At 40.2% G+C, this 27,832-nt stretch overlaps 2 protein-coding genes across 11 annotated transcripts in view; one reads left to right on the plus strand and one right to left on the minus strand.

Moving 5' to 3' along the window:
* gab3 (GRB2 associated binding protein 3) overlaps nucleotides 1-11,625 on the plus strand; it is a 28,684-nt gene extending 17,059 nt beyond the window's left edge. For both annotated transcript variants that reach the window (XM_035432379.1, XM_035432380.1), the window contains 8 exons: nucleotides 1,767-1,956; nucleotides 2,719-3,140; nucleotides 3,608-3,663; nucleotides 4,069-4,327; nucleotides 7,325-7,415; nucleotides 8,033-8,117; nucleotides 9,489-9,602; nucleotides 10,847-11,625. In XM_035432379.1, the coding sequence (XP_035288270.1) occupies nucleotides 1,767-1,956; nucleotides 2,719-3,140; nucleotides 3,608-3,663; nucleotides 4,069-4,327; nucleotides 7,325-7,415; nucleotides 8,033-8,117; nucleotides 9,489-9,602; nucleotides 10,847-10,963 (1,334 nt within the window). In that variant the 3' untranslated portion in view covers nucleotides 10,964-11,625. The remainder of the gene's footprint in view (nucleotides 1-1,766; nucleotides 1,957-2,718; nucleotides 3,141-3,607; nucleotides 3,664-4,068; nucleotides 4,328-7,324; nucleotides 7,416-8,032; nucleotides 8,118-9,488; nucleotides 9,603-10,846) is intronic.
* Nucleotides 11,626-26,450: 14,825 nt separating this feature from the next.
* arhgef9a (Cdc42 guanine nucleotide exchange factor (GEF) 9a) overlaps nucleotides 26,451-27,832 on the minus strand; it is an 89,544-nt gene continuing 88,162 nt past the window's right edge. For 8 of the 9 annotated variants that reach the window (XM_035432382.1, XM_035432383.1, XM_035432381.1 and 5 more), the window contains one exon: nucleotides 26,451-27,766. In XM_035432382.1, coding sequence (XP_035288273.1) covers nucleotides 27,585-27,766 — 182 coding nt within the window. In that variant the 3' untranslated portion in view covers nucleotides 26,451-27,584. The remainder of the gene's footprint in view (nucleotides 27,767-27,832) is intronic. The other variant, XM_035432384.1, reaches the window with a different exon arrangement.

Consider the following 27,832-nt stretch of genomic DNA (forward strand, 5'->3'; position numbering starts at 1 on the left):
ACCCGCACAGCAGTCCTGTCAGCGTGCATTAACAGCTGGCCGTGCTCCTGCCAAAAGGACACTAAAAACATAGCCGAACACTTTCTGTGGGTGGTTTTGTTTCAGTTTGACACAACTGTAAATTTACATGTTAATTTCAAACAGGTGCAGTGACATTGCACACTCGGTCACACTCACACAAGCACGGGTGCGCACTCACACTCACAAATACTTTCTACAATAATGTAGTATTAATGCCCTGATACAGCTAAGTATTAATAAAGTCTACTTTTGTGTATTATCAAATGCATTCATTCAAATGCCGGAGTATGGATTACTTGTAATTAATTCAAGATTATGTTTGACATTTTAGGCCTTTGGTGCCATAGAACTTATTTTCAGGTGAGAAAAATTATTTTTGTCTGTTTCTTGATCTGTAGTCAGTCCTCAGCTGACTACATCGGTACTAGTTTACATCCACCCACACTGGCTGTGTCCCTGAGGAGAAACAGCATGACTATCCCAAAATAGGAGTCACCACCTATCCCCCGCTCTTCAACGGGGCCTCTCAGATCTCAAGCTCTGTCACACTATATTTCTCATCCCAGTGCTCCATACCACCCTGCATTAGAGAACACAAGGCCATTTTGGGTTTTTATAACCTCGTCTGAAGTATTTTTGTGTGTATGTTGGCACTCTGGTTTTCACTGCAGAACAATTATTTTTTTATGCCTGTTTGAAAATATCTTAAAAGTAAGAAGTGTGAATATTCCTTGCTTCAGGGATTTTTTTTTTTAACTAATCGTTGCTTAGATCTGTGTTCTTTCCATTCTGATTTCCCACTGGTTGCTGTACTAGGATTAATATGGGTTGTTTTGCATCATTTGTGCATTTTTTAATGCCATTATCGCTTCTCACCCCAGCGGGGAGAACACACTAAGCAATTTTGCATGTATTCTCCCTCCTCTTCTTTCATTTGTTTGTTTCTTATTTTCAGCCATACCATTTTAGGCAATGAATTTCTGACAATTATACAGACAACACAACGCCCACGGAACACAAATACAATCTTCACAGCTGTTGTCCCTACATTATGCATAGTATTTAGACTGGAAATATGCTCCTGTTGCAAGTGATGACTGTGTTTTTCTTTGGTGTTCAAGGAACTGGTGTAATATGTTTGCTAATAGCATCTGCTTATTGGCCTTCAGACAAATTTTTGAGGACAGCCACTGATACATACTGCACGTTTAAAATAGTCTTCGGTGTGAATAAATCAGATAGAACTGGCATGCACCTCCTACTGGCACATATATGTAATTGCAGCACAAATATGCCTTTTGACTTGCACAAATATTAAAGGGAGAAGGACAATGCTATGCAATACATATAAAACATTGTATGTGTTACTTTACCTTAATTTAATTTAAAATGGAAAAAAACACTAACACTGCAATAAAGTTGCAGTAATGATATGGCAGTCACCCCGGGAATGAGGAAAGGGGAGAAGGCGGGGTTGGCGTCAATCTGAATCTGAAAAAACTTAATCAAGCAAAAGTACTCATTCATGCATACCATTCACTCAGTGCTTTTGTGTGCTTGTGTATATGTTTGCATGGGCAGATATCTGTATGTTCAGGAATTCAGTGTGAATGTCTCTGTAATAAACAAACTGCACTGTAATGGTCCTGACTACTGATGCACGTTGTCCATCAATGTTCACTCAAAGGACACTCAATGTGAATTTTGCTTCAAAAAGTCTTTCTCTGTCTCTCTCCTTCTCTCAGAGTCTGTGGACAGCTTTTTTCACACCCCCCCGTCTCCGCCCGTCTCCCCACGTAACTCTCGCGTCGCCAGCCAAGACCTCACGCCCGATGGCAACACTACGGAGGAGAGTCGCAGCGCGTCCGAATCCAGCCTGCCCTTGGACTACCTCTTCCTGTCACAGTGCGAAACGGGAAAGGTCAGCGCGACCAGGCAAGTGTGACCGTCTGCCTTCGAGAACCAGGAAAAGAAGCTTCTGTATCATTCTGGGCTTTTTCCTGAATCTGTGGAAGTGGTGCACTGCATAAGGTTATTTCAGCCAGCAGCCCCCACCAAAACCAAACACAGACTGACGCATAATGGGATGGGATGGGAGGGGAGGGGATCAGTCAGCCGGGTGTGCCATCGCTCACTGCTGATCCCCACTGGTCCATCAGGCCAACTGTTGAGCTGCACATGAAGTGTCTTCCGTCGACTCGTGTCTGTGCAGAGCATCAGAGGAAAACACACACGTCTACACTCCCCCGAAAAAAAACAGGTCACAACAAAAAGCAGGCAATCAGTGTCATACCTATAGCATTTATTTGGGAATGTGAAAATTCACTTCAAGCCATGAACAGCTTCCAGTCATGTGACACCAATGGGCAGTCACTTTCCAGTTTTAAGGAGGAGGGCCTTCACACACTATGAGGACAGTAGTTTCTAACTACCTTTTTTGTTGTACTGATTTGATTCATATAGTTAGGGACACAATTTAATACTATTTTAATAAATCAGGATCTGCTTCCATAACAAATTTCATAACATTGGTTCCTGCAAAAAGACATTTGCGTGTAATTTTTAAAATATCTGTGCATGCACTGAAGTGTCAAAAGGATTATATAATTTCTCTTGTTTTTGACAGGAGTGTCAATCAAGTGTCATCAGCCTTAAATGTTTTCTAATGGCGTCTGCCTCTGCGTTTGTGCTGTTTAGATGCAACAGCTGTTCAAACTCAGAGCGGTCCCTGGAGCAGACTTCTGCCGAGTACACCCCTGAGGACGCGTTCCCCTCCCCGCTCTGCGCCAACCCCGTCTTCTCCCCTTTCCTCATTCCCGGGGTGACGGACCCCCCCCTGAGCGCCCCCTGCGCCTCCACCCCCCTGGAGAGGCCGTGCGGCTTCTCCTCCTCGGCCTCCTCCCCGCACGGCCCCCGCCCCGCCGCCAACGTCTTCCGGTTCGACAGGCTCTCCTCCGCCCCGGTCCCAGAGGGCGGAGCTGACGGGCTCGCACCCCCGCCCCGGCCCCCCAAGCCAGGCCGCTTCTCCGAGCGGCGGCCAAACGAAGGGGTGCTCGCGAGCCAGCCCGTGCCCATCCCCCGGAGGGTCTCGCTCTCAGGCCTCGACCACGTCAGAAGAGGTACCCATATCCCCACCCTCCCCCGCTTTTGGGGCCATCTTAGTTTTCTGTCTCAAGTGCATTATTAAAGTGACTTCACTGATGGGCTTGAAATGACCACTTCATGTCCAAGTCCAGTGATGTTCTGCAAACAGCTGAATATGCCAAACTATATTTGCAAAGAAAAGAATTAGCAAAGTTATCAACTCCAGGGTGAGTTAGTTCTCAGCTTGAATAACTGTAGCCTAATCATAGTCTGTTGTGTCCACCCAAATGAACACTCAGTTCCCATTTCTGGGAGAGATCCACTCTGCACACTGTATAGCTTGTTTGGTACATCTGAGTCCCATCCAATATGTAAAAATAAGTTTTCCATTTCATTTCTCCTGCATTATTTTAGCCCACAAGCCGGTGCATGCATTTCACATACTGTAATGTGCATGATTAAAACTGCTTGTGAAAGATGTCATCTATGCTTCCATTCTTAGGGGAGTTTGAGAGCAGTTCAGGTAGAAGCTGGAACAAAAGGCTCAGTCTTAATTTGGTAAGTAATCGCAGAGTTTCTTGTACATTCATTACGATACCATCCCTCAGTAGCTTTATTTTATTCTCATCAAATTTATTTTCACAGCCTTAAAGAGAGCTATTAAAGAGTAATATGGTGTGACACATTCAATATCGTGCATATCAGAAGTGCAATGAAATGAATACCACAGAATTGATAAAAGTTGAATATAGAAGTTGAATACAGAAGGGGTAGAGTAACCAGAATAACTGCATATGCAGTATTGGTCAAGCAAAACAAATAATACTAAAAAAAGTGCAGACACAAACCCACATGGTTCTTGAGCTGTACATTAAAACTCAGGACATGCCTTCAGGGATAAACAGTTGTCAAGGTGACCAAGATCTTGTGATGTGTTTTTGACATGACCTTTTTTTGTGTCAGCCTGGGCCGGCCACCGTCCAGAGCCCGAGCTGGACGGACTCCTGCGAGGAGTCCTACGTCCCCATGAGCTCTGGGGCCCCGACTCCCGCCCCTTCCCCGGAGGCCACGCCTGACGGGTACATCCCCATGAGCCCCATCTCCGCTAAGCTCCTCCTTTCCGACGCCGCCGAGGCAGCCCCGCCCCCCGCCCCGCCGCGCGGCCTGTCCGTCGACCTGGAGCCGCCGCCGGTGAACCGGGATCTCAAGCCTCGACGGAGAGGTGAGAAGGCTTCGGCGGCAGCAAGACGCAGACGGCTTCGAAGAGCAAAGGCCTCGTCTCTCGACTGCAAGAGCCGTGGTCTTAAAGGGACAGTTCACTTTTTTTTGGAGTCCTTCAGTTTTAGAGCGTTTCAGTTTTAGAGTATGTTTTCCAACCAGCCTGCAAAGTTTTGGCGTGCAATGACGTTTAGCTTTTTTTTAGAGGTGTTTATGATAATCTTACGGCTTTAAAATGGCTGGCATACGGGCATTTGGTGTTGCATGCACTGTGATGCAACGTTGCCCCTTCAGCGGTTGTTCCAGCGTATATTACCCAATTATTCTCCAGAAAATAATGTGCAATCTTATTTTGATTAGAACTGTTTCCTATGGTGAAAGGAAAGAAGTACTAACGTTGTTCATATTTACAGCCTCCGAAAAAACGGTGTGACTCTGCCACGCTGGTTTTTGGAGTCATTTGGAGTATTTTCTTTATTTTAACCGCAATGTCTGAATGTCCCCATGCCAGCCATTATAAAGCCAGCTGGCTGTCAGAAACCTTTACATTTAAAGTATCCTTCAATGCAGATATTACATTATTACATTAATTTAACAGACACTTTGAAGTATAAGCAGTTGCGTTAGATAACAATCATAGAACCAAAGTACACACAGCACATACAGACTGCATCTGTAATGAACCCTAAAAGAAGATAGAAGATGAAACTTTAGAAATATGAGCTAAAAAATGCCTTAACCTAAATGAACGCCTTAACCTGAAGGTGGGAGTGTAACGGGGTGGGTAAGGGAGGGGATCACAGAAGCAGTCTGCAGACGTGGGTCTTCAGTCTGGGTCAGAAGACGGCTAATGATTCTGCTGTCCTGACCACTGTGGAAGTTCCGCCACTGGGGGGCACCAGTACAGACAGGCGTCGTGGCTGGGAGAAGCGACCAAGCAGAGAGGGAAGAGTCAGTCGCTTTGAGGTTGTGGAGCAGATCAGTCTAGCCAGGTTGTAAAGTTTGCCGTTCCATTCACTGCCCAGTTGGCTACCACCACAGTTTTAAACTTAGGAGACAAACAGGGATGACGACTTTGAGCCTTTTTGCGGTGAGCGCACGGCTGTGGTTTCAACACCCAGGTAGAAGCCGATCGTGTGACCTACTTTTCTGCGGGCAGTTGACCTTTTTTGTTGTCGGTCTACGCTCCATTAAAAAGGCTGTGTTTTGCAACAAACATTCGGATTGTCCAAATACAACGGGACAAGTGTGCGTGTTCCTGTCTAATCAGCACGATGGGATGTCTCGGGAAAGTGAAATATTGCACACACACCCTGAGCCGTGCCATTTAAAAGGTCAGCGATTTCTCTATCGGCGTGACCATAATGGGGGCACAATCATTTGCAATCACAAACATCATTATAAAATAATTTTTGAAAAAATAAAATAATTTCTTTTTCTTTTTTGAATGAATTTAATATTAAAATTGTTAAACCGTTTCAGAAAACCCTGAATGCCCCAGTTTCCCAAGATTTTAAATTTGATGTTATATTTTTACACTGAGACATACAAAAGTTGGGGGATTTCTACTCTGGTGAGACCAAATGAAATATAACACCGTATTAGCTCACACAACATAAAAACGAGACTGTTAAAAACCACCTCTGCCCTAGCCACATAAACTTTAAACATAAATATAAACTGTGTGTAATAGCACTTAAGTACTTTTTCAGATGTCTATAGTCTGAATTTATACTGTCGAAAAATGGAAAACAAATAGTATATGCATTCATTCAATCAAGCATAACGTTCTAACTTAATGCATGCATTTGGATCACCTACATTTATATTCAAGAGTTACATTTACATTTAGCCCTTCAGCAGATGCTTTTATTGCTTTTACATAAGTGCACGCATAAATGTTTGGGCAAGGACCAGAACAGATGGTAAGTCATTAGCGTCACAGCCGATAGTAGTAAAATACATAAACCTACAACGTCAAGCTAAGTAACATAGTGGATGCAAGAGGGAGATTTAAAGTGTGTAGTCCTTTAACTGGCAAATGGATTTGAGGTTATAGTGTTAGCACAGGTAAGACTAGAAAATGTGTGGTACAGTATCTACTCGAAAAAGTAACTCATACATATTATGTGAATATACAGTATGTAACTAAAAATTTGTATTTACACTTAAGCTGATGGTTTACATAGTAAAAGTATAACGTATAGAAATAGTCTTAAGTTTCTCAATTCACTGAGAAGTCAAAGAGGGTATTGGTATTCCAAAAGTACAGGAAACATTAGTGTAACGTGTGTTCAACGCTTGCGCAAAGCCAGGTACCCAGAGGAGAGAGCATGCGGGTCTGTGAAACTGCGGCGGAGTGAAGTGTTTTCCGTGGGTTGCTCCTGTTCTAACGCGGCAAATCAAAGCAGCCCGATGGATCCTGAGCCCCGGAGCCATTTGTCAGGTCTCGTTAATTAAATCCGAAGCCCACACACACAATCCGCTGGGGAAGTTCAAACCGACCGTGTTGCCTCCTCCAGCTCTGGAGCTAGAGGAAAAGCACTCACGGATATGGCAACCCCCGCCCTCGAATGGAATTTATGCGTGAGTTGTGGGTTCAAAAATGTGCGCTTTCGCACACGTCGCAAAGGCTTTGCAGATTAATGGGTCAATTTAATGCGCTTTTTTTTTGCGTGAGGGGAGAAAGGCGACATGCGCAATGGGCTGCGCGTTGCAATGCGGCCTGCAGTACGCAATGCGGTGTGCAGTGTGGCCTGCAGGGCAGGGATTGTGCATCATTTACTAGCGTTGACCAGCAGTGTCAGACTCCAGGTCTGAAGGGCAACAATGCTTACGGGTCTTTTGGTGCATTTCAGGACTAATATATGTCACTAAACATCGGGAAGTTCATAAATCGTCTGCTCGTTAAAAAGAAACCACAAAGAACTTGTGTAAAAAAATGTTCATCTGTTGTTGCAGATGACGGCAATAGCATGCTGTTTATTCCCTGTGTCAACAGCTCGGCCTCCACCGCTCGACTTGAGGGGTTTGTCCACGATCCGGGAATGCCCCACCCACCTACCCCTGTCAAGGACCTTTACGGAACCCTGGTAGGTGTGACTCAGACAGAAACACCTCTCTCTCCGCTCTGAAAACACACAATGAGCCCAGAGCCCTCAGCCTGGCACACGTCTCCTCAGGGGACTTCCGTTGCATCCTAGCTAAATCTGGCTAAATCTGAGAACTAAGAGAAAAGAAATCTCTTTATTTTATTGGAATTACTGATACTCTAGCACTAATGCGATTGCCTTTTACAGCATCTGAGCATTATGACATAAAACAAAACTTCTTGATAGCATTTCACCCACTTGAAATTTATTTTTCCAGCCTGGAAAGTGTCCGTTTTTCTTTTCATTTTTAAAGCTATCATGTTGTGTTCATTATATATATATCAGCTTTTACCACTTAGCTGTCAAATTTTATATACTTGCTATCGTCCATTCTACACTCTGCAATAATTTATACAATTGATGCCTCTCTGAATGATTTTTCCTATATAACTAAATGTTATCTGTTTGTGTGTGTCTGTGTGTGTCTGTGTGCATGTGCATGTCTGTGCATGTGTGTGTGTACACATACGGGTACGTGTGTGTGTGCATGTGTGTGTACGCATACGTGTATGTGTGTGCGTGTGTGCGTGTGTGTATTTTGCTTTTTGAATTCTCAGCAGAGCGAGTCCATGTTTCCCGCTGGACAGAAGACGTACATTGGGAGGCTTTCCAGCAGATCAGGATGACGGCAGCATTCTAATAGTAATGAGACTTGACTTCTAAAATTAAACTGAGACGTTATTATTCAGGCTTTTGTTTCCAGTGAAGTCTCATGCGAGAGTATCAGAGTAGCTGCATCTGCAGCAAATGTCATCACTGTCAAAACCGCTTAGCATCTCCACTGGACAAAATGTTGACCGAGTTCTTACATGTTTAAACAGGGGGACCAATCTACTGCCGTTTTGTGCAAAGAATTGATTAATAGTATATACCCTAAACAAATAAATAATGTACACCCTAAAAATATATATTTCACAGGCCCTTTTTGTATTGCACATGGGGAAGTTCTGGGTTTTTCCAGTGCTAGTAATGTCTCTGGTGCTGATGTCACACCAACTGCAGTACTCTGTAAAATTGGATATTGTTATTTGAAAACAGCAACCCACCCCATAAGTGTTTAACTCCTGTTTTAAGTTTGTGTCGAGACTGTGAGTAATAGATACTGTGTTCTAGATTCAATCAAACTTCACTTGGGTATTTTACACTCCTCTGACCCTTTCCATTCAAATCATTAGCTGCAAGACTCCCCAGATTGCCTTGGGTGGAGAGGGAAAACGCTGGTACATAATGTTATTAATTACAGCTTGAAAAAGCACACGGTGCTTCATTTTACCTCGATACATCGTGGTTCAGGAAAAGATTGTGCGATAATGCCGATAAGAAGACTCGTGCCCAAGGACCAGGTTTTTAGTAGCAGTTTTAGCAGCAGTAGCACGATGGCTGCGTTCGCTGTCCGCATAAATGACGGGCGCAATACAGCAAAGTCTCCGTCATGTCAATTCCTCAGAATGAGTCATCTGGCAGGATTGGTTTTGCATCGTTTAATTGGGTCGTGCCGCGGTTTTTCTCGGAAAGCCGGGGCCAGCGAGAAGGGGCAGCGCCCTTTGGCTCTTTCTGGCGACCCGCGCGGCGAATTCGGCGATGGCGAAACGGGGAGCGAAGCCAGGGGCGTCGTTAGCGCCCTGCGCTTCCTCCCATTTCCATCATTTGTCGTGTCGGTCTCATCTCGTGTAAAAACCCTCCATTAAATTGGACATGACAGAAATGTAAAATGCATGAGCGCAGAGAGAACAGTAGATTTGGAATAATTTTCCCTGAGCCCTTTATGAATGATTGAACACCCAGGCTGTTTCGTCCCCCCCGCCCCCCCCACCTCCCCCGAAAGTACCACAGCCTCCAGGTGCAGTTTGGTTCCAAGTTTAGCGCCGGGAAAATTTGATTTAGCCGTTCAGCAAATAGCCATTAAACGCTGCTTCGGACGCTGTGCTGGGGAACGTCCCTGCTCTTTGAAGCGAGGGCCGGTGTGCGCAAAAGCCGAAGGTAATTATGTTTGTCACGGCCTGTCAATCACAGGAATCCAGGCAGCTGGTCGTGAACGGTAGCCCCGCCTTTCCCTGGCTCCGGAGATCGAACCTCGACTACCTTTCGCTGGACTTCAACTCCGCGTCCCCCTCGCCCGTGCAGAAGGTGAGTCGGGTTCGGAAAGGAGGAGGTCAGGTGATGCAGGATGCTGCTCTTTTTCTTTCAGCAGATTCATGTGGCGCATGTCTATCTCAGTGTGAACATACAATAGCAAACATGTACTGTTGTCCACCTTCTTTTATAAAAAGGTTCCTTCTAATGACCACATAAACTGTAGTGTTAGAACCCCTTTTCCACACAGCCAATTGCAGATAAATTAATAAAAAATTAGCAATTTTTATGTGTATGCTGTGGCAGTATCCGGGCAACTGCTTCTTGAGAGCTTCTGTTTATGACATTATCCCACAGTGGACCTGATGCAATCACGGGTAGTTCTAATGCAAAGTCATTCCCTCCCTCATTTCATTGATAAATGACCCAATAATTCAGACTTGTTGTGGCATACCTGAGTAAAGTAATACATATTTTACATATTACGTTACACATCATTTCTCTTTAACAAAGGGGCTTATTTTCATATTCACATACATTTTGATAGATACTCAGCTGACACATCAGTTGAAAAAATTGTGTCAATTATTGCTATTGTCTTCATTTTTCAACTGTGTGTACAGCAGTTTCAGTCAATATTCATTTCACCCACAATGTATTAATCACATTACTACTTCCGGGATGAAATTTCTTTGTCTGTAACATGGCCCAGTTGAGAGTTTTAAAAAATGACAGCGGTGATAATTTCTTGCCACGTCCACGTTTGTTCGTTTTGATTGCAGAAATGCTTAATTCTGCGTGAAATAAATAATTTCTTGCTTGACGAACCGCTGACGGGGCGGTCGTGGCGGCGAAGGCGAAATGCATCCGCCCACTGCGGCCGCGGCACGTCCGATATTTATGCGCAGTTTGTGAATTTGACTTATTTACGAGCAAATAAAAGTGATGAGGTGGCGAGTTGGTCAGTGCCATTACAGTGAATCAAACGGCAGAGCTGCACGTGCGGCAGGCCTTCCCGCAGCCCAACCCTGCCAGGAATACCAACTCTCCAGATGCACTTTTATACATGGGACTGTATGTCCTGTCTCAGATAATTATGCAGTGTTTTTTTTTTTTGTTTGTTTTTTTTTTGGGGGGGGGGGATTCCCACATTGTTACCAGATCAGACCATGGAGTCTTCAGAAGATGTTCAAGGACAAATATAATACCGTCATCTGATATTATTGTGAGGAAAAGCGCACAATTTGTAAGTGAGTCGATTTGAACGTCGTTTCTTTTTGTTTACATGTGTGTTTCAGAAGGCATTCCTCAGCGATGAACACCGAGTGGACTATGTGCAAGTGGACCAGAGGAAGACTCAGGCTCTGCAGAACACTAAGATGGAGTGGACAGATGTGCGTCAATCCAAAGTGTAGAGCATGCTGGGACACATATCACCGACCCCAAACAGCACAGCCCACCGCGAACCACCAGCATATGACTGTATTTCTGCACTCTATGGGAGTGATAACTCATTCATTCTTTAATATGGTAGAAATGATTCTGTACTAGACAGCAAGTGTCACACCGCCCAGGAAAGATATATATGAACTATGAATTTTAATTCAATTGAAACTACATTACACCAAAAGTCATACCACTGAAATGGCACGAACATTGTGTCAGATGCATTAAAAAACATTTTTAATGAAATATTGTAGCCAGGGATGGTTACTGTAAATGCATTTTGATGACTAAAAATTGCACTGTTGTCAGGATAATTTTACATTTATGCAAATGCAGTGTGAGGATGTCACATTTCTGATTCATTTCATAATGAAGTATGCTTTGTGTTTACTGCGATGTATAATTTCTTTGTGCAAAACAGCCATTTTTAGGAACTGTAAATCTGAATGAATCCTTGGCATTAATTGTTTCTGAGAATCAGAGAGACGGGAGAATCTGAGCTTTGGCCAAATCCATCTGCAGCTCAGCTGGTGCTCTTTCAGCGTCGCTCGATATAACGCAGTCTCCTTTATGCCTCCGTGGGCAGGGCGCTGCCAGAAATTAAAAGATTAGATTAATGTGCTTAACTGTGCTGAAATGGTTCTCTGTGGATCCCCCCCCCCCCCCCCCCCCCCCCCGCAGCACACGCAGGGGAAAACACAAATCACAGTTTCCCTGCGCAAAATCAGAATTCGAAGCGCCACGTTTGGAGAATGGCATTGCTACCAAAAAAATGCTGTGGCCCAGCAAGAAGTGAAACAGATGCCGAGACCTGTACAGAATTGCATTGTGGTGCCAAATGACAAGTGTGCATTGGCTTTACTGCTTTGGTTTACTACTTCAACACAGGCAACGCAAAATACATATCTTTCACATGCAGTGTGAAATCATGAGCTAAATAATCAGTTAAATGTGTTTTGTTGCATTGTCATTTATTTGGGGAGGGATCCCCCTGTGTTCCATTACAGATTCTCACCCAAGATTCAAATTGGACCTTTTTCCTTGTTTAATCAATAATTTAAATCAATGAAATTCATTTAGCAAACAAATTATTTTCCCCAAGACCAGTAATTCTTGGCTATGTATGCCATATGTAGCTATTTCACCAACAGAATGGAATTGCTATCATACAGATAACTGTGCTTCCATTAAGCAAAACCCTTTCCGTGTATAAAAGTATACCAGTTTTGAACTGGCACATATACTGATGTTATAAGAGGGTACACAAATAATGCTGCAGTCACAAGATGCAGTATTGTCATTCTTCTCATTACAATATCTTGTACAAACAGGACAAAAATATCTGATCATTGCTTCAAGTCCATACTACAGGAACAATAGGAACAATAAGTGTTTGCTTATTTGCAAAGAGGATAATAACAGCAGGATTGTTGTACAGCCTCTGTGGCAGAATCTCATTTTCAGAGTATTCAAAATGGCCACTTATGCAGTCACCTGTGACAATAATTGTTAAACCTGCATACTGACTTATAAATTAATCAGAGTGCTCGATAGCTATTGAGTAGGCTTCATAAAATCAAGACAGGTAGTGCCTGGCATTTTCAAGCCTACGATGTGTGTACAGAGTGATCGCAGCCTTACCCAGCAGTGCGCAAACAGCTCTGCCCCGTTAAGGCAATGCCGCTCACTTGCGCTCACAGCAGATGTGACAGCAGATGAGGATTCTCCCATTCACGCTGAGAGCAATAACATTTCCCGCTAATATTTTCTTTATTATACATTATATCGTGGTTATTCACAGCTTTGCTGAATGCTCGGTATTGATTGGCCACTTCAGGCGTTCTGCGGTCAAATATTTCTGTATAATGCCCACTGCTATGGGTAACCATGGGTGACCTCTTTAACTTAGAACTCTTTTCATATCACTCGCAGAAAGAAGTGCCACAGTGGTCAATTTGAAGGCTACACCCTAGATATATATATTTTTTAGCTGCAAACCTGTTTGTATGCTTGCTTTATAATGAAAAAAATTAATCCATGCAGTTATTTCAACATTTATGAAATAATATAATTTTTGGCAGAAAAAAAAAACTGATTGAAAATGTCTTGGCTGCCATCTAACATTTGAAAAATGCTTTCTGCATTCCACTTTAGCCCTGCCCAAATCACCGTGTCAGAGACCCACCTCTTTGGAGGTACTACTACATCATGTAAATGTCAATCAAGATATCTAGCTGGAAAATTGTTGCCACTCACAAATTTGTCCATTTACTTTTTGTATGGAACATTGGCAGCAGCTGATTGGCTAGACTGGTTTCAGCCCAATGCTTTTCAAACTGGAGAAACATGTCAGCCTGTTCATAAACTCTCATATCCAAGCTAAACCACAGGTGTCAAACTCCAGTCCTGGAGGGCTGCAGTATTTGCTGGTTTTTGGGGTGTCCTTGGCACAAGTGGTTAATTTAAATCATCGATTGGCTATGGAATCCACACACCTTGTTCTCAAGGCCTTAGCTGGCAGCTATTTGAAAGGAAACCACAAAAACCCACAAACACTGTGGACTCTTTGGGATTCAGTTTGACACCCCTGACATAAACTGTCCACTAAAAAATGTTTCCAAAAAGATTTGAGGTGAGAATCAGGCCATGCAATTGCTGAATTAATTCATATTTGATCTGCAATGCCTAGTTTGACAGTTTGAACCGAGTTTCATGAGCCAGGCACTATCCATCTCATTTGCATAAAGTATCCCTTAAACAAATTAATTCGTATAGAGAATACTTTATGCAAATGAGATGGATAGCATCAATATTGTTGGTGCATTATATTACATGTTTTAGAAACATCATCACAGAATGCTACACAGGGAGAAGTTGCATAACCCATTGCTCTTTACAGCAGTACGCAAACAAGCAATCTAGCATTCTGAATGTAAGTCATTCTAAACAGATTTAATCATTTTCTAATGGAGACTCAGATTGGTGATATGAATTATTAATATATGGCCATATTCATCGTCCCTTTTGACTGAATGCTGAAAATATGATGAATTCTGCCAGTTAATTATAAACATTTTCAGTGGTGACACAGAACCCGTGAATATTGTAACATTACAGCCACATTACAGTAACAAATTAATACTTTATGAATGTTGAAGCAGCAAGGAAACGTCCTTTCCGAGCTTTCACTCTGTAGCGCTGCCACTGAATGTCACAATTAACACAACTCTCTGAAGCTGCCTGAAGCCCAACTCACAGCTGATCATAAAACGATGGAACTGCGTATCTGTTCATTTTGGTTGTGATTATTTGACATAATGCCTGGATCTACTGCCGCAGAAATATAGATAAGATAATCATTCATTATTCCGCTGCTCACAGATGTGACTCTAAACATAAATAAGCCTGGCAGCTACCCTTGTGTCAGTGTGTGAATATGCATGAATGAATTTATCCAACCAACCGTTTCCAAAGGATGTATTTATTACCAACAATTAGATTTCAGATATTGCAGTGAAGCAAGAAATGTGTTTCAGTAATATACAGAAATGTTTCTGAATTAGCCTAAGTGAGATGCAATGAACCAACAATAGAACGTAGGCTGTCACAATATTGTATGTTTGGCTCTTTGAGAGAGGGTTTGAATTTCAGGTAATCTGCCCAGTGGTGAGTACATGTTGTTTGAAGTACAGTAGACATACACAGAACTGTAGCAGTCGTCAAAGATCTGTATTGATACCCCTTGATGGAGAGCAGGCTGAGGTTAGCATTAGGGCTGATCAATTTCATTTCCTGTCTTCTGAGGCTTTCGTCAAATGCAAACATTTCACTTAAAGATTAATAGCAGTAGTATGTGAGGTATATTAGTATATTAGTGCTCTGTATGTTTAAACACTGGGCAAATTGGGATTCTGGAATTACAAAATTGTTATCTTTATGTACTATGAGACGTTTACTTTGATCTAATGTTGCAGATTACATATTAGGGTCTCGATGCAAACCACAAAGTCAGGTTCGTTTTTACACAGGCTACTGTACATGTAACTACTTAAAACTTACAAGCTGCTTTGCGGCTTTAAATGGGTTGACCACATGTAGCATCGGTGATTGGCTATGGGACTGTTTGTAGGCTAGGCAAAAAAATAACACTTACTGTACGATAGGGCTATTTCATCAACTGTCAAAGTTTACTTCGATGACGGAGAAGCAGATAAACTGCCCTAATTTTCTTCACACCTTCCTGTACTCTCCTTTCCCCCACTTGTCTCCTCCCATTCTTTTCTCCACATACTTTCGGGTAGGAGATGAGTGGTAGCAGGGGAGTGAAGGAAAGGAGGTGAGGAGTGAAAAGTAATGGGACGCACCCAACCTGTGGTACCGAAGCGTTAGTTAAATGGCTGGGTACTTAACTACCACGGCTGTCTTTCCATAATACTGAATGGATGCCAGTTTTATGGAATACTCCTTTTAATTCTTTAAAATTTTGATTGCATGAGCAACAGTTGTATTTTGCTGCCATCTACTGCAATGTTTAGTTTTTTGCAAATCACTCAAATTAATTCTACTCAGCGCTTGTTCCTGTTGTATTTCTTTAAATATGTTCAACTCACAGTACGGTTTTCAGGACCAATTTTTAAAAAATTGCTTCTGCTCGTACAATCGATATACAGTGTTATAAAATAGACTCTCAGAAGCAAAAATAACCTTGGTTCAATGGCACAATTGGTTCCAGAATGGCACCAAATGGCACTTTTTTACCACTACTTCCTACATACTTTCCTTCATAGTTTGATCAAATTGTTATGAAATATACATGATAGAGACTACTATGCTTGATATATATTTTTTTATATTTCTGAAAATATTGTGCTAATTAAATGAATAATATGCAAATTTGTGTTAAGCTATGCAGATTCATATAATAGGGAAAACATAGTACTATGAACTATATAGATTTAAGATGAGCCATTTCTCTTCATATAACTTTTTTAATATATATTTTTATGATGTAATAAAAGACAAATTATAATCAAAGATGAGATAAGATTAAATGTACAGCAAAGGGCTATGCCAACCAAATTAGTTAACCAATTAATTGTACTATAGGTTTAGTCTTTAGCCATACTATAGACATTTTGAATGTTATAACTAGGGCCACCAGTTTGTCTCCACCATGTGACCTGTTGTTACTCGAAAACTTGGGTAGCACAGCAATTTATTAGTTAAAGCAGTTGATTATACAGTTAACTCTTCTTGGGTCTGAATTAGTCACTGATCTTAAGAAAAAAACAAAAACCAACCGACTCTGTGGCTCTTCAGGACCAGGATTGTGTATCACTGCAGTAAAAAAAAAAGCATCAATATAAAGCAGCGATGACCAATCTTATCCTAAAAGGATGTGGGTGCAGGTTTCTGTTTTAACCCAGCATTAAGACATCTGATTCTACTTAAGTCTTGATTGAAGACCATGATTAGTGTTCGTGGAATTGTTTATTAGTTTTTTTTAATTCAACTTTTAGTTAATTTAACGAGTCAGATGTTATATAACTGCTCTCATTTTTAATGTGGTCATTTCCCACTGCTTCTAACAAAACCTATGCCCCTGACAACATATAAACATAATGCAGCAAGTTCACAGTTGTAAGTAATCAAATTGACACGTCGCTTGTAAACATTGCTGTTGATCAATGTCTGTGCTTAATAAGTGGCAATTACTTTATAAACTGATTATTGAGGTGGTGCAAATGGCATAATTGTTTTCGAAACGAAACTCAAGCACTTGAAGCTAAACTCGTTTAATTTGTGATAAGTGGAGCTTGTTGAAAAGCAGTCAATGACTCGCTTGTTTCTTTTGACGAGGATTTTGTATTAACTTATTTTGCTTAGCCCTCTTCATCCTCAATTATAGTTATAACGTGCTTTCTCTTCAGGTGCTCGTGCATCACTGTTGTGCTCCCGTGCCACGCAAGTTCAGTTGAATTGTGGCATGCATGGGATGGGAAGGAGAAGAGTGGTATAATAAAGGGTTCCATTGAACTCCGAGTGGTTTCAATTCTGCCATTGGGGGAAGCCATGGAGGTGTATGTACCTACCTGCTTTAAACCTGGATAATCTACTTCACAGTCTTCTAGATAGCTGAGTTTTAAATAACACCATCCAGCCTATGTGCTTAATCCTGTGCATGATGGATTTCTTTGTGCTCAGTGTCCCCTCCTCCCTGCTCCAGCAAACCCATTGTCAGTCTTCCCACTGCCTAGTCACTTCAAAATCTTGGTAGCACTTGTGGAATTTAGATGGTCCATCCATGTGCAAGCAGTTCCCCCTGTTAGTGAGAAGGGCTTCTCCAAGCTGTTGTATATTCTCCAGCTCCAATAAGGTTTTCTTGTTCCTCCATTTTCTTGACCCGTTTGTCTGTCATTTTTTCATATTTTCTTGCGATAACTATCAATGGTAGATTTTGTCTCATTTTCTTGCTGTTTCTCTTTCTTTCCTCAGAAGTTGTTTGTTCCTCCTCCGCAATTTCCTTTTCTTCCTCTGCATTCATTGTCACTTTAATTTTTATTTATTTATTCCTTTTTGCATCATTACATAGTCTGGCTTTGTGTATTTGCTGCAATAAAGTCATATGCTGTCATATGCTCTCTCACTGCATAGCTCGATGGGAGATCGCCTTCCCCCATCAGCATACTAGGGAAATAACCAACCAGTTCCAAGCCAACCCCTGTAGCAACAAAGGCACACTACCGTACAGTACTGTATGTGCAAGACTATTTGAAGTTCTGTTCTGTATGAGTGTGACAGAAATTCATTTTTACCAAAGTTTTAGCATACCCGTTCTTATGAGACCCCACAGTCACTGAACATATTCTCATCCTGGAAAATCCTGGAAAATCATGGAAAGGTTATGGTTACTGTCCTTGAAATGTCAAGGGAATCTGCCTAAATAAACAAAGAAAGCAAGTAAGCAATACAACTTTTTCAGTAGCATCATGTCACCATCAAGTCAAGGCACATTGTAGTGCAATGACAATGACACATGACCACTTTAAGTCTGACCAATTTGCTTTGAGACAATACATCATAGGACAGATGATGCGGTTGATGAGTGTGCAGTATAATCTGCAAAAAAAATAATTTAATACTAGATATGATGTTAAAAAGACAAAAACACCAGGACATGTCCAAGCTGGAAGATGAAACACAGATTCACAAGAGACAGAGTCAAACAGCTCTAAGAATTTATTGTAAATGCAATGATTTAAATACATGTACAAAACAAAAACAAACCTGGTATACCCACTCACAAGATTGAATGCACACATACCCAGGAACCATTTGAGAAAATCAAAACCACTAGAATGAACACTGAAATAATTTCATATTTACAAAATAAAATTGTATGCAGCAGAGGTGCAGTCAGAACAAACGTAATGTCACTGTTTATTGGTTTCATACAGTAGATCTAAGCTTGGTTGTTCACAACTTCCCATCAACAAAAAAAGAAATAAAAAAACAAAAAGCAAAAAAAAAAAAACAATGAAAATCTTTCAAAGCCTGAGGAGAGCAGCGAGCCAAATAAACGATTGAAGCGCAGATTGGAACAAACTCAAGTGGTAATACAAAGAGTTTTATCCCCTTATCTTACCCCAATCACCCTTGAGAGGTCGGCCTTCTACGTTAGCCTATGAGACCTGATTGCAACAGCAATGTTGGAGTTTAGACATTAAATAGATAGAAGAACAAACTGTTTCTGTGTTCACATACACTACATGGCCGAAAGTATGTGGACACCTGACATCTCATCCAAAATTATGGGCATTAATATGGAGTTCCACCATATTCCACCTTTGCTGCTGTAACAACCTCAACTCTTCTGGGAAGGCTTTATACTAGACGTTGGAGTATTGCTGCAGGGATTTGGTTCCATTCAGCCAGAAGAGCATTAGTGAGGTTGGGCACTGATTGGGCAATTAGAAAGTGTTTGCATGCTGTAGTATTAAGATTGGCCTTCAGTGGAACTACGGGGCCTAGCCTAAATCGTGAAAAACAGCCACAGACCAAGGGGTGTCCAGATATTTTTGGTCATATATTGTAGGATTCAAGAGACCAAGTTACATGACTGAATAAGCCGACCTCCCTTTATAAGAAGGCCTGAGGATTCTGTCCCAGATCATAGCCAGTGGATTGTGTTTTAGTCACACAGGAGACATCAGTAGGTAGCCTGCATTCACAAGTGTTGAAGCATTCTATATGTAAATGGCAGCCGAACTGTGTGTGCTTTGTTTGAAACCGATAATCTCCCTGAGGTCATGTCAAAGGTAGCTCCCCCTCTCCCCCCCATGAGCACTCTCATACACACAGAATCACATACATACTACAACCCATTAATGACATAATCAGGGACCTTTTAGAAATCCTAGAGTTAACAGTGTCAAAACTACATGTCATGAGTATGTGTCAATATATTCATACTTGTGGACAGAAAATGTTGTTTCCCCCAAAAAACAAAACATGCCCACTCCTTGTTAAACCACTGATTTTTAGAATACACTAACTTTCATAAATGAACAAGAGAGAGAACAAATACATTTATGACAAATAATGTATTTTCTGGAAACTTCATTATATCTCTGACAGTTGCCCAGTCCACTCAGCCATTATCCATTTACATTTCCTTTGTTGTGGGTGGATTGCCTTGTCATCTATGTGAAATGACATCATTGTGCACAAGGCAAGCTAAGGATTCACACGAATGTAAAATATGCATACTGACATTCAGAACCAGCATCTTTTAACAAAAAAGAAAACGTATACAGAAAATAAATACATTCATACTTCTTGCTTCTTTGTATCAACAACTCAAATTGTCATTTCCACACTTACAACATCAAACGGCAGCTTGAAACAATTTCACACAGGCCTTTGATCTATTACTTTCACAAAGTATATGTATAATTAAGAATTACAGCTTAAACAATTGCAGTGTAATTCAAGATATAAGAATTTGCTGTATCTCCGCCATTGCATTTGGGAACCCTTAAGACAACATCTAGGCAGTGTTCCTTTATAACAAGCATTGAATTTCATCTACCATTTTAACAAATGGACTGTTATTTGATAAATTCTGGTCTGAGTTTATGCTGGTAAAATTGACCGATGCTGGTAAATAAAGTGTTTTGACCTGCCTCTTCATGTAGGCCTTTTTAGCCTGCTTGCTGTTTTGATCCCAGTTTAGACTGCAAATTTATGATAAATCTTAAAGTAAAAAAACATATGAGGCTAATCAATGAAAATAATAAATAAAGAAATACAATATATTTAATGCATCATTACTATAGTCAATGCAATGCTGTTGTATTAAATACAACACTTTTCATTCAACTACAAAATTATAGGACTGTATGTACAATTTGAAAATGCTTACTTTTCAGTAACATTCTATGTGACTATGGGTATGTACAAGATTGAAAAATATAACTAAACACAGTGATCTATACCACTATCCCATAAGATTGTGTATGTATTTTTTAGGTGTTCATTGACTAAGAATATTGACAATATATTACCTGAAATGTTTAAATACATCATGACAATATAATCTAATAAAATATCATAAACAATAAATTTATCTACTGAGAGGCTTCTATATTTATGAAAGGGGAAGGAAAGTGACCAAAACTGTTTTATTAATATATTGTGACAAACCTTTGATATGTTCAACATTTGTACACTACACATTTGATATACTCCAGCTCACAAATAATGAACAACTAATCTAGATGGGAGCTACTTCTGTAACTGCATTACGGTAGTTACAGCTAATTGTGCTAAGTGTATCCACTCTTTCTTTGTATGAATTTGTTAATGCTGTATACCTCAACTGTCCCTTCTCATGAAACGTTTCTCTCACAAGAAAGAGAATTAAGTGAAGGTACTTATAATGGTTCATTTAATCTGATTACCAAGTCATTTCCATAGGAAATCAAATTACTGCATAAGGTAAGGACATCAGAATTAGTACTGAGCTTCTAAAGGTGTTGATTCTATTTTTAAATTTCAATGTTTAATGAAATAAAAATCTCCAAATGAATCTCAAGTAAATTGAATGCTATGTTTCTTTCTACAGTAATGTCAATGAATATTACACTGTATGAATCTATTCTGACTAATAGTCCATTACCGTGTGCGTCAGAGAGTGAGAGAAAGAGAGGGAGACGGTGAGAGAAGATGCAAAAGACAATACTCAAGAATGCTTTTTAACAGACTTAACTTAATCTGAATGTTTCAAGTTTGAGAGTTCCCAAAGAACTTCTGAACACTTTAGAGGTGCAGTATGTAAGTATATAAGTTTGCTGTAGAACAATTTGTTAATATCTGGTTAAATTACCTGCACATCCCAACAAATATCAATAAATGAAAAGGTCTAAGAAAAAAAATAATAACTGGCCTCTCGGACTGCCCCAGGCTCTGAAATCAGCCACTCCAAATTTCCCCATGCCTGAATCTTAGCAACCAATCAGGACAGCTCTCTGCCCTGCCTGCCTCTGTTAAAGCAGTTGCGCAGTCACAGCACAGCCACAGCAGATGGGGCGGGGGCGGGGCTACACAGATAAGAGCAGAGCACTGGTAATGCCACTGCAGAGATAGATACTGCTAAAGCTAAACCTCCAAACGATGTAAAACTCCAGTACTGCTTTGTCATCTTACATTTAAAAGCTTCAAAATTTTACACAATGTTTTACATTGTTTTACACAGCGCGGTGCATGTGTTTGGAGGGAAGCACTTTGGAGGGAGAGCTGGTGGGAGGGGGTGGGCCATTTTTTTTTTCAAAATCTAGCTCTTTTTTTCAAAATCTAGCTCTCTCTTGCTCGTTTCTCCAAATGTACACACTCCGCCTTTAAAACAGGTTACTAACCTCTACTCACTGAAGACTTCACCTATTCATTCTTATAGATCATTTGAAGGCTCACATGGCAGCAAGGACGAGAACATGTCTCAAGACGAACGGGGCAGAACAGAAGAGACGGCGCTTCTCATGGTCTGTACCAACCCTCCAATATCCTGTTTATACACTATCATCACTGGTGGAGATGCACAATAATCTGAGGACAAATTGATTTTATGACGATGTTCAAAAAATGTAATTCTGTTTTCAGTCTAATCGCCCTGAAGGAATATAAGTTGTCACTTACGTTTAGCAGTAGCACTGAATGTAACATGCAAGAGTCTGAAGTGCACTGTATTGCTTTAAAGAATTCAAGTATGTGTATCTTTGTGACTAAGATTGTCTGTTTCTCCAAAACGCTATTTAATACTGAATATGTCTACTAATAAATGCTGATGTATTATCCTAAAACCATTCTAAAGCTAAAATATAAGCAAATGAAGAGTAGCTTTCTTTATGAGGGGAAACTGTATTCTAATTTTTAAACGCACTTGTCAAATGCTAATCGCATTTGCCATTCACAAACGTACACAATTGTTTAGGACTCCACCAACTGAAGAAGGATGGAGATTTAAGATTGAATGGAAGTACTTGGACTGACGTAGAAACATTCTGGTTAACATACAACCTGATGAATAAATAAATACACTTCATCGGATGTAGTGAGGTAATGCTGTAAAAACAATCACGATTAAGCCAACGAGAAAAAAATTGCTGATGAGGCTCTGGGAAATGCAATAAAGATGAGCAGGGCATTGTAATCAGGGAGTGTAAATTGCACTGCAGTCACAGTGTACAATAACATCACAAACTGTTCAAATGAACACTGTGAATTTCAGCATTTAATACAACATCTCAGTTTCTTCATTAGCAAATAAAAGATATACATACATTTCATGAAATGCCTTGAGGTTAAACATAGGACACCCCTAAAAAATATCAGACATTGAAAAGAGTAAAATAAAATAAAAAAGTGGTGTTTAGCTCTCCAGTGTTTCAACTGACTCCTGAATTTAAGACTTTTTTTTCAATATTTACACATTTTTTGGTAATCTCAATCACTGCTAAACTCAAAAGTAGTGTTAAAATTAATCTGTGCCATTTCTTTAAATAAAATAAAAATCTTCAGAGTAACACAGTGTAACCATACTGCATCTATATACGATACTAGTACATACTGTACAAACAGGAAGCTGAATTTGTAAAATATTTTTTTTTATCATTTAGTGATCTTCTGTTGTATATCAAAATACAGTGCCATTCAATGAAATGTTAACACATGTACAATGCTGAATAAGGATCTTCAGTATACTATAAGGTATGTCTCCAATTTTATGTGGAAACGTAAGTATTCTCAATGTTCTGGAACACTGAACACAGTGACAGTGGATTCCCACAATAGAACTACAGAATTCAGGTGAAGGGGTTACACACAGCATCTGGACTTCTCACTTACTTCCTGTCACATGGTAACATGTGCATTGTACAATATACTGGCATTCATTTCCAAGAGATATTTCAAATATTAGAATGACATGGTTGTAACGACAGGTTTAAAGGAACTGTTTTAAATTACATGGAAACGGATGAGTATGGCTCTCTTATAATGGAACCAAAATAAATAAAAAAAACAAATGAAAAAGAATGCAACATAAAACTGGATCTTTGTCATGCGGAATCTCTGTGGCCATTAACAAGCATTGAAAACTGGCCCTAGCATATGACTTAAACAGGGAGTTCACATTCTGGAGTTTTTAAATATTATTTTTGTGTTAGTGTGTTTCTTGAAGTTACCTGAAATGCATTGCTTTGAACCGCAAACTCGTGAATGCCCCTATACCAGCCATTATAAAGCCTTAAAGTTACCTGAAGGTCACCGTTTCTATAAATATGTAAAATATCCGTCATCACACACAAAAGCTGTCCGGGCCAATCTAAGACATACACTTAAACTGAAATAATATTAAAACTCCAGAAAGTCAACTATCTCTTAGAATATATTACATGATTCATGATTAAAATTCAAATTTAAACATACTCTCTGGAATATATAGATGAAATATGTTTTTTGGAGTTGTTTGCTTGCTTCACATAGGGTATGCAAATATTGGGTGAGATATTTGAGTTTGATTACTTTTCCCTAATTTCCAGCTGGTACACTTGGTGTTCAAAAAAACAGAACTTTAGTGGTAGTAAGTTTGGTGTGTGATGGGTGTGGCAGCTTCAACACAAATTACTCAACAACCCAAACTTCTAAGGAGTTTTTGAAATTAGAATTTCTGCTTAGTCATCACAATATTAAATTTCAGGAATGGCCCAATTCCAAATATAAACCAGCCAGTGTGGAGTTACCACAGTAATCCAAGCACTGATGTGAAATTTCTAACACAACAAAATTAAGCATAGTAATGTCAATATTTTACCACCAATAGTCAGAGACCTGTTATATTGCCCATCACATTGTTTAAAAACCAAAAGGTTCTTCACCAGAACCGAATGTGAAACTTTTATCTGGGATTTGATCAATCAAATGGATTGACTCAGATATATTTTAATCAAAGGTTTATGGTATAGTCACGATTTATTCCTAAAAAGAATACAATGTACCACACCTTCCACACTTCTCATTTGAACGAATATATGGAGGCATTAGTTTATTCCCTTGCAGAATGAAAAATAAATGAATCAATCCCATGATCGTTTGACTGAATCTACTCCTCAGATAAAGAAGACTTTGTGACCAGAATTATGTTGGCTGCACTCCAGATTTAAGCACAATTATTTGATTTTTAAAAAGAAAGAAATACATGTGCTATACATATGGCTGAAAACATAAAGACGATATTAAGTCATTCCTGTAGCGACCAAGAAAGACATGGGATCTGGCAGTGCATTTTAAAACACCCAAAATGCAATTTTATAAATACTCAAATTTATAACCTTCTTTTTTCCCCTCCTGTTGAATATCTATGTGGTTCAGATTCCAAAATATAGGATATTGTCTCACGGTGGACGCCACATTTAAATTTGCAACATCACATTGGGCTGGTACTTTAGATTGTCTGGTTTACACGTTCTTATCCTGCAATGACATATCATCATAATTCTGACACTTGCAAATGTTTTCTGCATGTGTGCCGCAATAAATACATGAAGAAAATCTGGGATATCACGGGAATCCAGTGAAATTAACAGACTCATCACAAAAATGTGCATAACAGAGCAATCAAAATCACACAACGATCAGTTAACACTGTTACCCCGACCATTCTAAAATGAACGAAACTCAACTTTGAAGACTGCTGAACGTTGCCGTTGTAGTTCTGGAAAAACTAGACTAAAACTGAAACCTCCAAGGCACTGTAAAATAGTGTCAGTAACAAATGTACTGAAATTTCACAGAACTTGCAATGCAATGTATCTACTCAGTTTTCCTTGTTTTATTTTTATGGTCTTACCGTCACTCTGAAAGACGTTACAGAACTGTTAAATCATACAGCTCGTACTTACGACTAATTTTGTTGGAAACAAAATGAACATGTTGGCTCAGGAAAGAAGCAAATCAAATTTTTCCAAATTAAGGCCTAATTGCAATGTGGACTAATAATCCCATCTCTTGTCCTGAGGTTCCCATGTATTATGAGAAAAAACAAAGTAATCTGACCCCCATAGACATTCTTTGGAGAAATTCAACCTGTGGGAGCATTTGAAGTCAGTAACCAACTGAACCAATCTCACCAATAAAATCAGACCAGATAGTAAAGCACACTTCTTCCTGCACAGAGACAGAACATATTGAGAGATGAATAGTGTCTGTATTTACGACAACTTCAAATGGAAAATTATAAATGAATAAGATGTGCCTGGAGAACCTGCAATAATTATATTTCCTGGAGCACAGTTATCCACTTTAAAAATGTATTTTTTTTTAATCATATTCTCTGTGGTAATCATTATTTCTGATGTTTTTCTGGGCAGAATTTCAAAACAGAATACTGGTAGTGGTAAAACCAAACAATAAATAATTAATACTACTTTAGAAATGGTTCATGTTTTAATTTTAAAATTAAATGTCATTTTCCACACTGGCCAAACTCATTCCACTCTCTGTCAAAACATAATTCCTTTGCCTCCATTAGTCAGGCCATGGACTGTTGTGAACATACTGCACCATAAGAACACTGTTACTGTCAGTAGAACAGTACTAACACAGAGCTTGCTTTCCCTCAGTTCCTCTTCCCATCAGTGTGACCTCTTTGGTGGTGTTGGTGTCTCAACACACAAGGTGTTAATGCAGTACGACAGGGTAGGATTCACAAGCAAGAAGCTGATGCTTACAATGGTGATATCCACCCTTTGCCAATACAAAGTCTTGCTGGCTCTGCACTGTTGCACCAAGACAATTGAATGTCAGTTTAATTTCCGTTAGCCCAATAAAAGCAGAAAACAGTGTGCTTTGCTCCTTCCTTGTTTAGCCGTGGTAGATGCATTTGTAGATATCTCGCACAAGTCAGTCGTTTCATTTTTTAATGACATTTTTTGAAAATATTGGTTCATCAGATAAATACATCTCTTCAAATGAAAACAATAAAAATATTACAGATATGTAACCTCAGGCCTCTTCCTGACAATGATTATTTCCTTTTATGACAACGAAGGCCCAAAACCATTTAATAATTCAGTGTGATCAGAACTATAAAAGCCCACCTTGGCAATAATACACAAAGTAAACTAACACAACTTTGAAGAAAATGAACATCTCTTCACTCTTCACGGAAATCCCTGTATGACATGCGACAAAAAGTTAGTGTTGTCCACGGTGAATAAATACCCTGTCTGCAGCGTAAGGGATGTCCGTGGTAAATTGGAGAGCGTGGTTGCAGATTAATTTTTTTCCCCCTCCTTGACCCGTAAGAACAGCATTGCACATAAAAGACCTGCAGATGAACAGACCTCTCCATGCAGCAATCAGGGGAACACTGGAGATTCGAAAAATGCACGCGAACAGAAATATGGGTCTCAACTTTCGCTTTGATTAGCCAGAAACAGGCTTTGATATGGGTAATACTCTCACCCTCCTCCTCCCCCCCCCCAAAAAAAACCCCCTCAAAAAAACAGACAGGGGAAACAATATAAGCAGCAGAAAATGGCACCGATGTCACAGTGCACTACAGGGAGGAACACCCAGAATGGCACAACTATTTAAATATTAGTGCTTTTTTTTTTTTTACATAGTCAGTTTGACATTTTTGTGTCACCAAGTTCTCTCCGAGGAAAAACGATTCTTAGTGTTTTCTTTTCCATGGTCCGAAGGGTAAAGTTCACGAGAAAATGAAACGATTTCACAGAGTACGAGAAATGTGTTTTGGTCTACGGATATATCGGACTTGACGGGTCCTTTACTGTGGTGGTGGTGGTGGTGGTGGTGCCAGGAGTAGATTCAGTAGGAGTAATACAGGTAACAGCAGACGTAATGTTAGTCATACAGTCGTCAGTCAGTCGGATGTTTATAAATCGGTAGCAATCCAAACGGCTTTGGTCCTTTCTTCCTCTCTGATGAGTTGTTGTTTAAATTTTAATTTATCGCTAGTAGACTGCTTCTAAAAAAAAATAAAGTGGTCCACCTAAAAAGGTACACTCTTCCCTACTTTTTAAACGGTGTTAACCTGCTGAAGTTTTGCCAGAAGGGAGACTGGCTCCTTCGGGGTTCGCTAAATTCAAAAACCTCTGATTGTGCCATGCTCTCGGCTACCATGTACTGTCCTGGGTTCGTGGGGTCCAGGGGAGGGGGGTATGAGGGGGGCACGTATCTGTACTGGCCTACACCTAGATGAGAAAGAGAGAAACACAGCCATGGAGTAAGAGAGAGAGCAAGAGAGAGAGAGAGACAAA

This window comes from Anguilla anguilla, chromosome 9 (genome assembly GCF_013347855.1).
Source record: "Anguilla anguilla isolate fAngAng1 chromosome 9, fAngAng1.pri, whole genome shotgun sequence".
Taxonomy (NCBI): domain Eukaryota; kingdom Metazoa; phylum Chordata; class Actinopteri; order Anguilliformes; family Anguillidae; genus Anguilla; species Anguilla anguilla.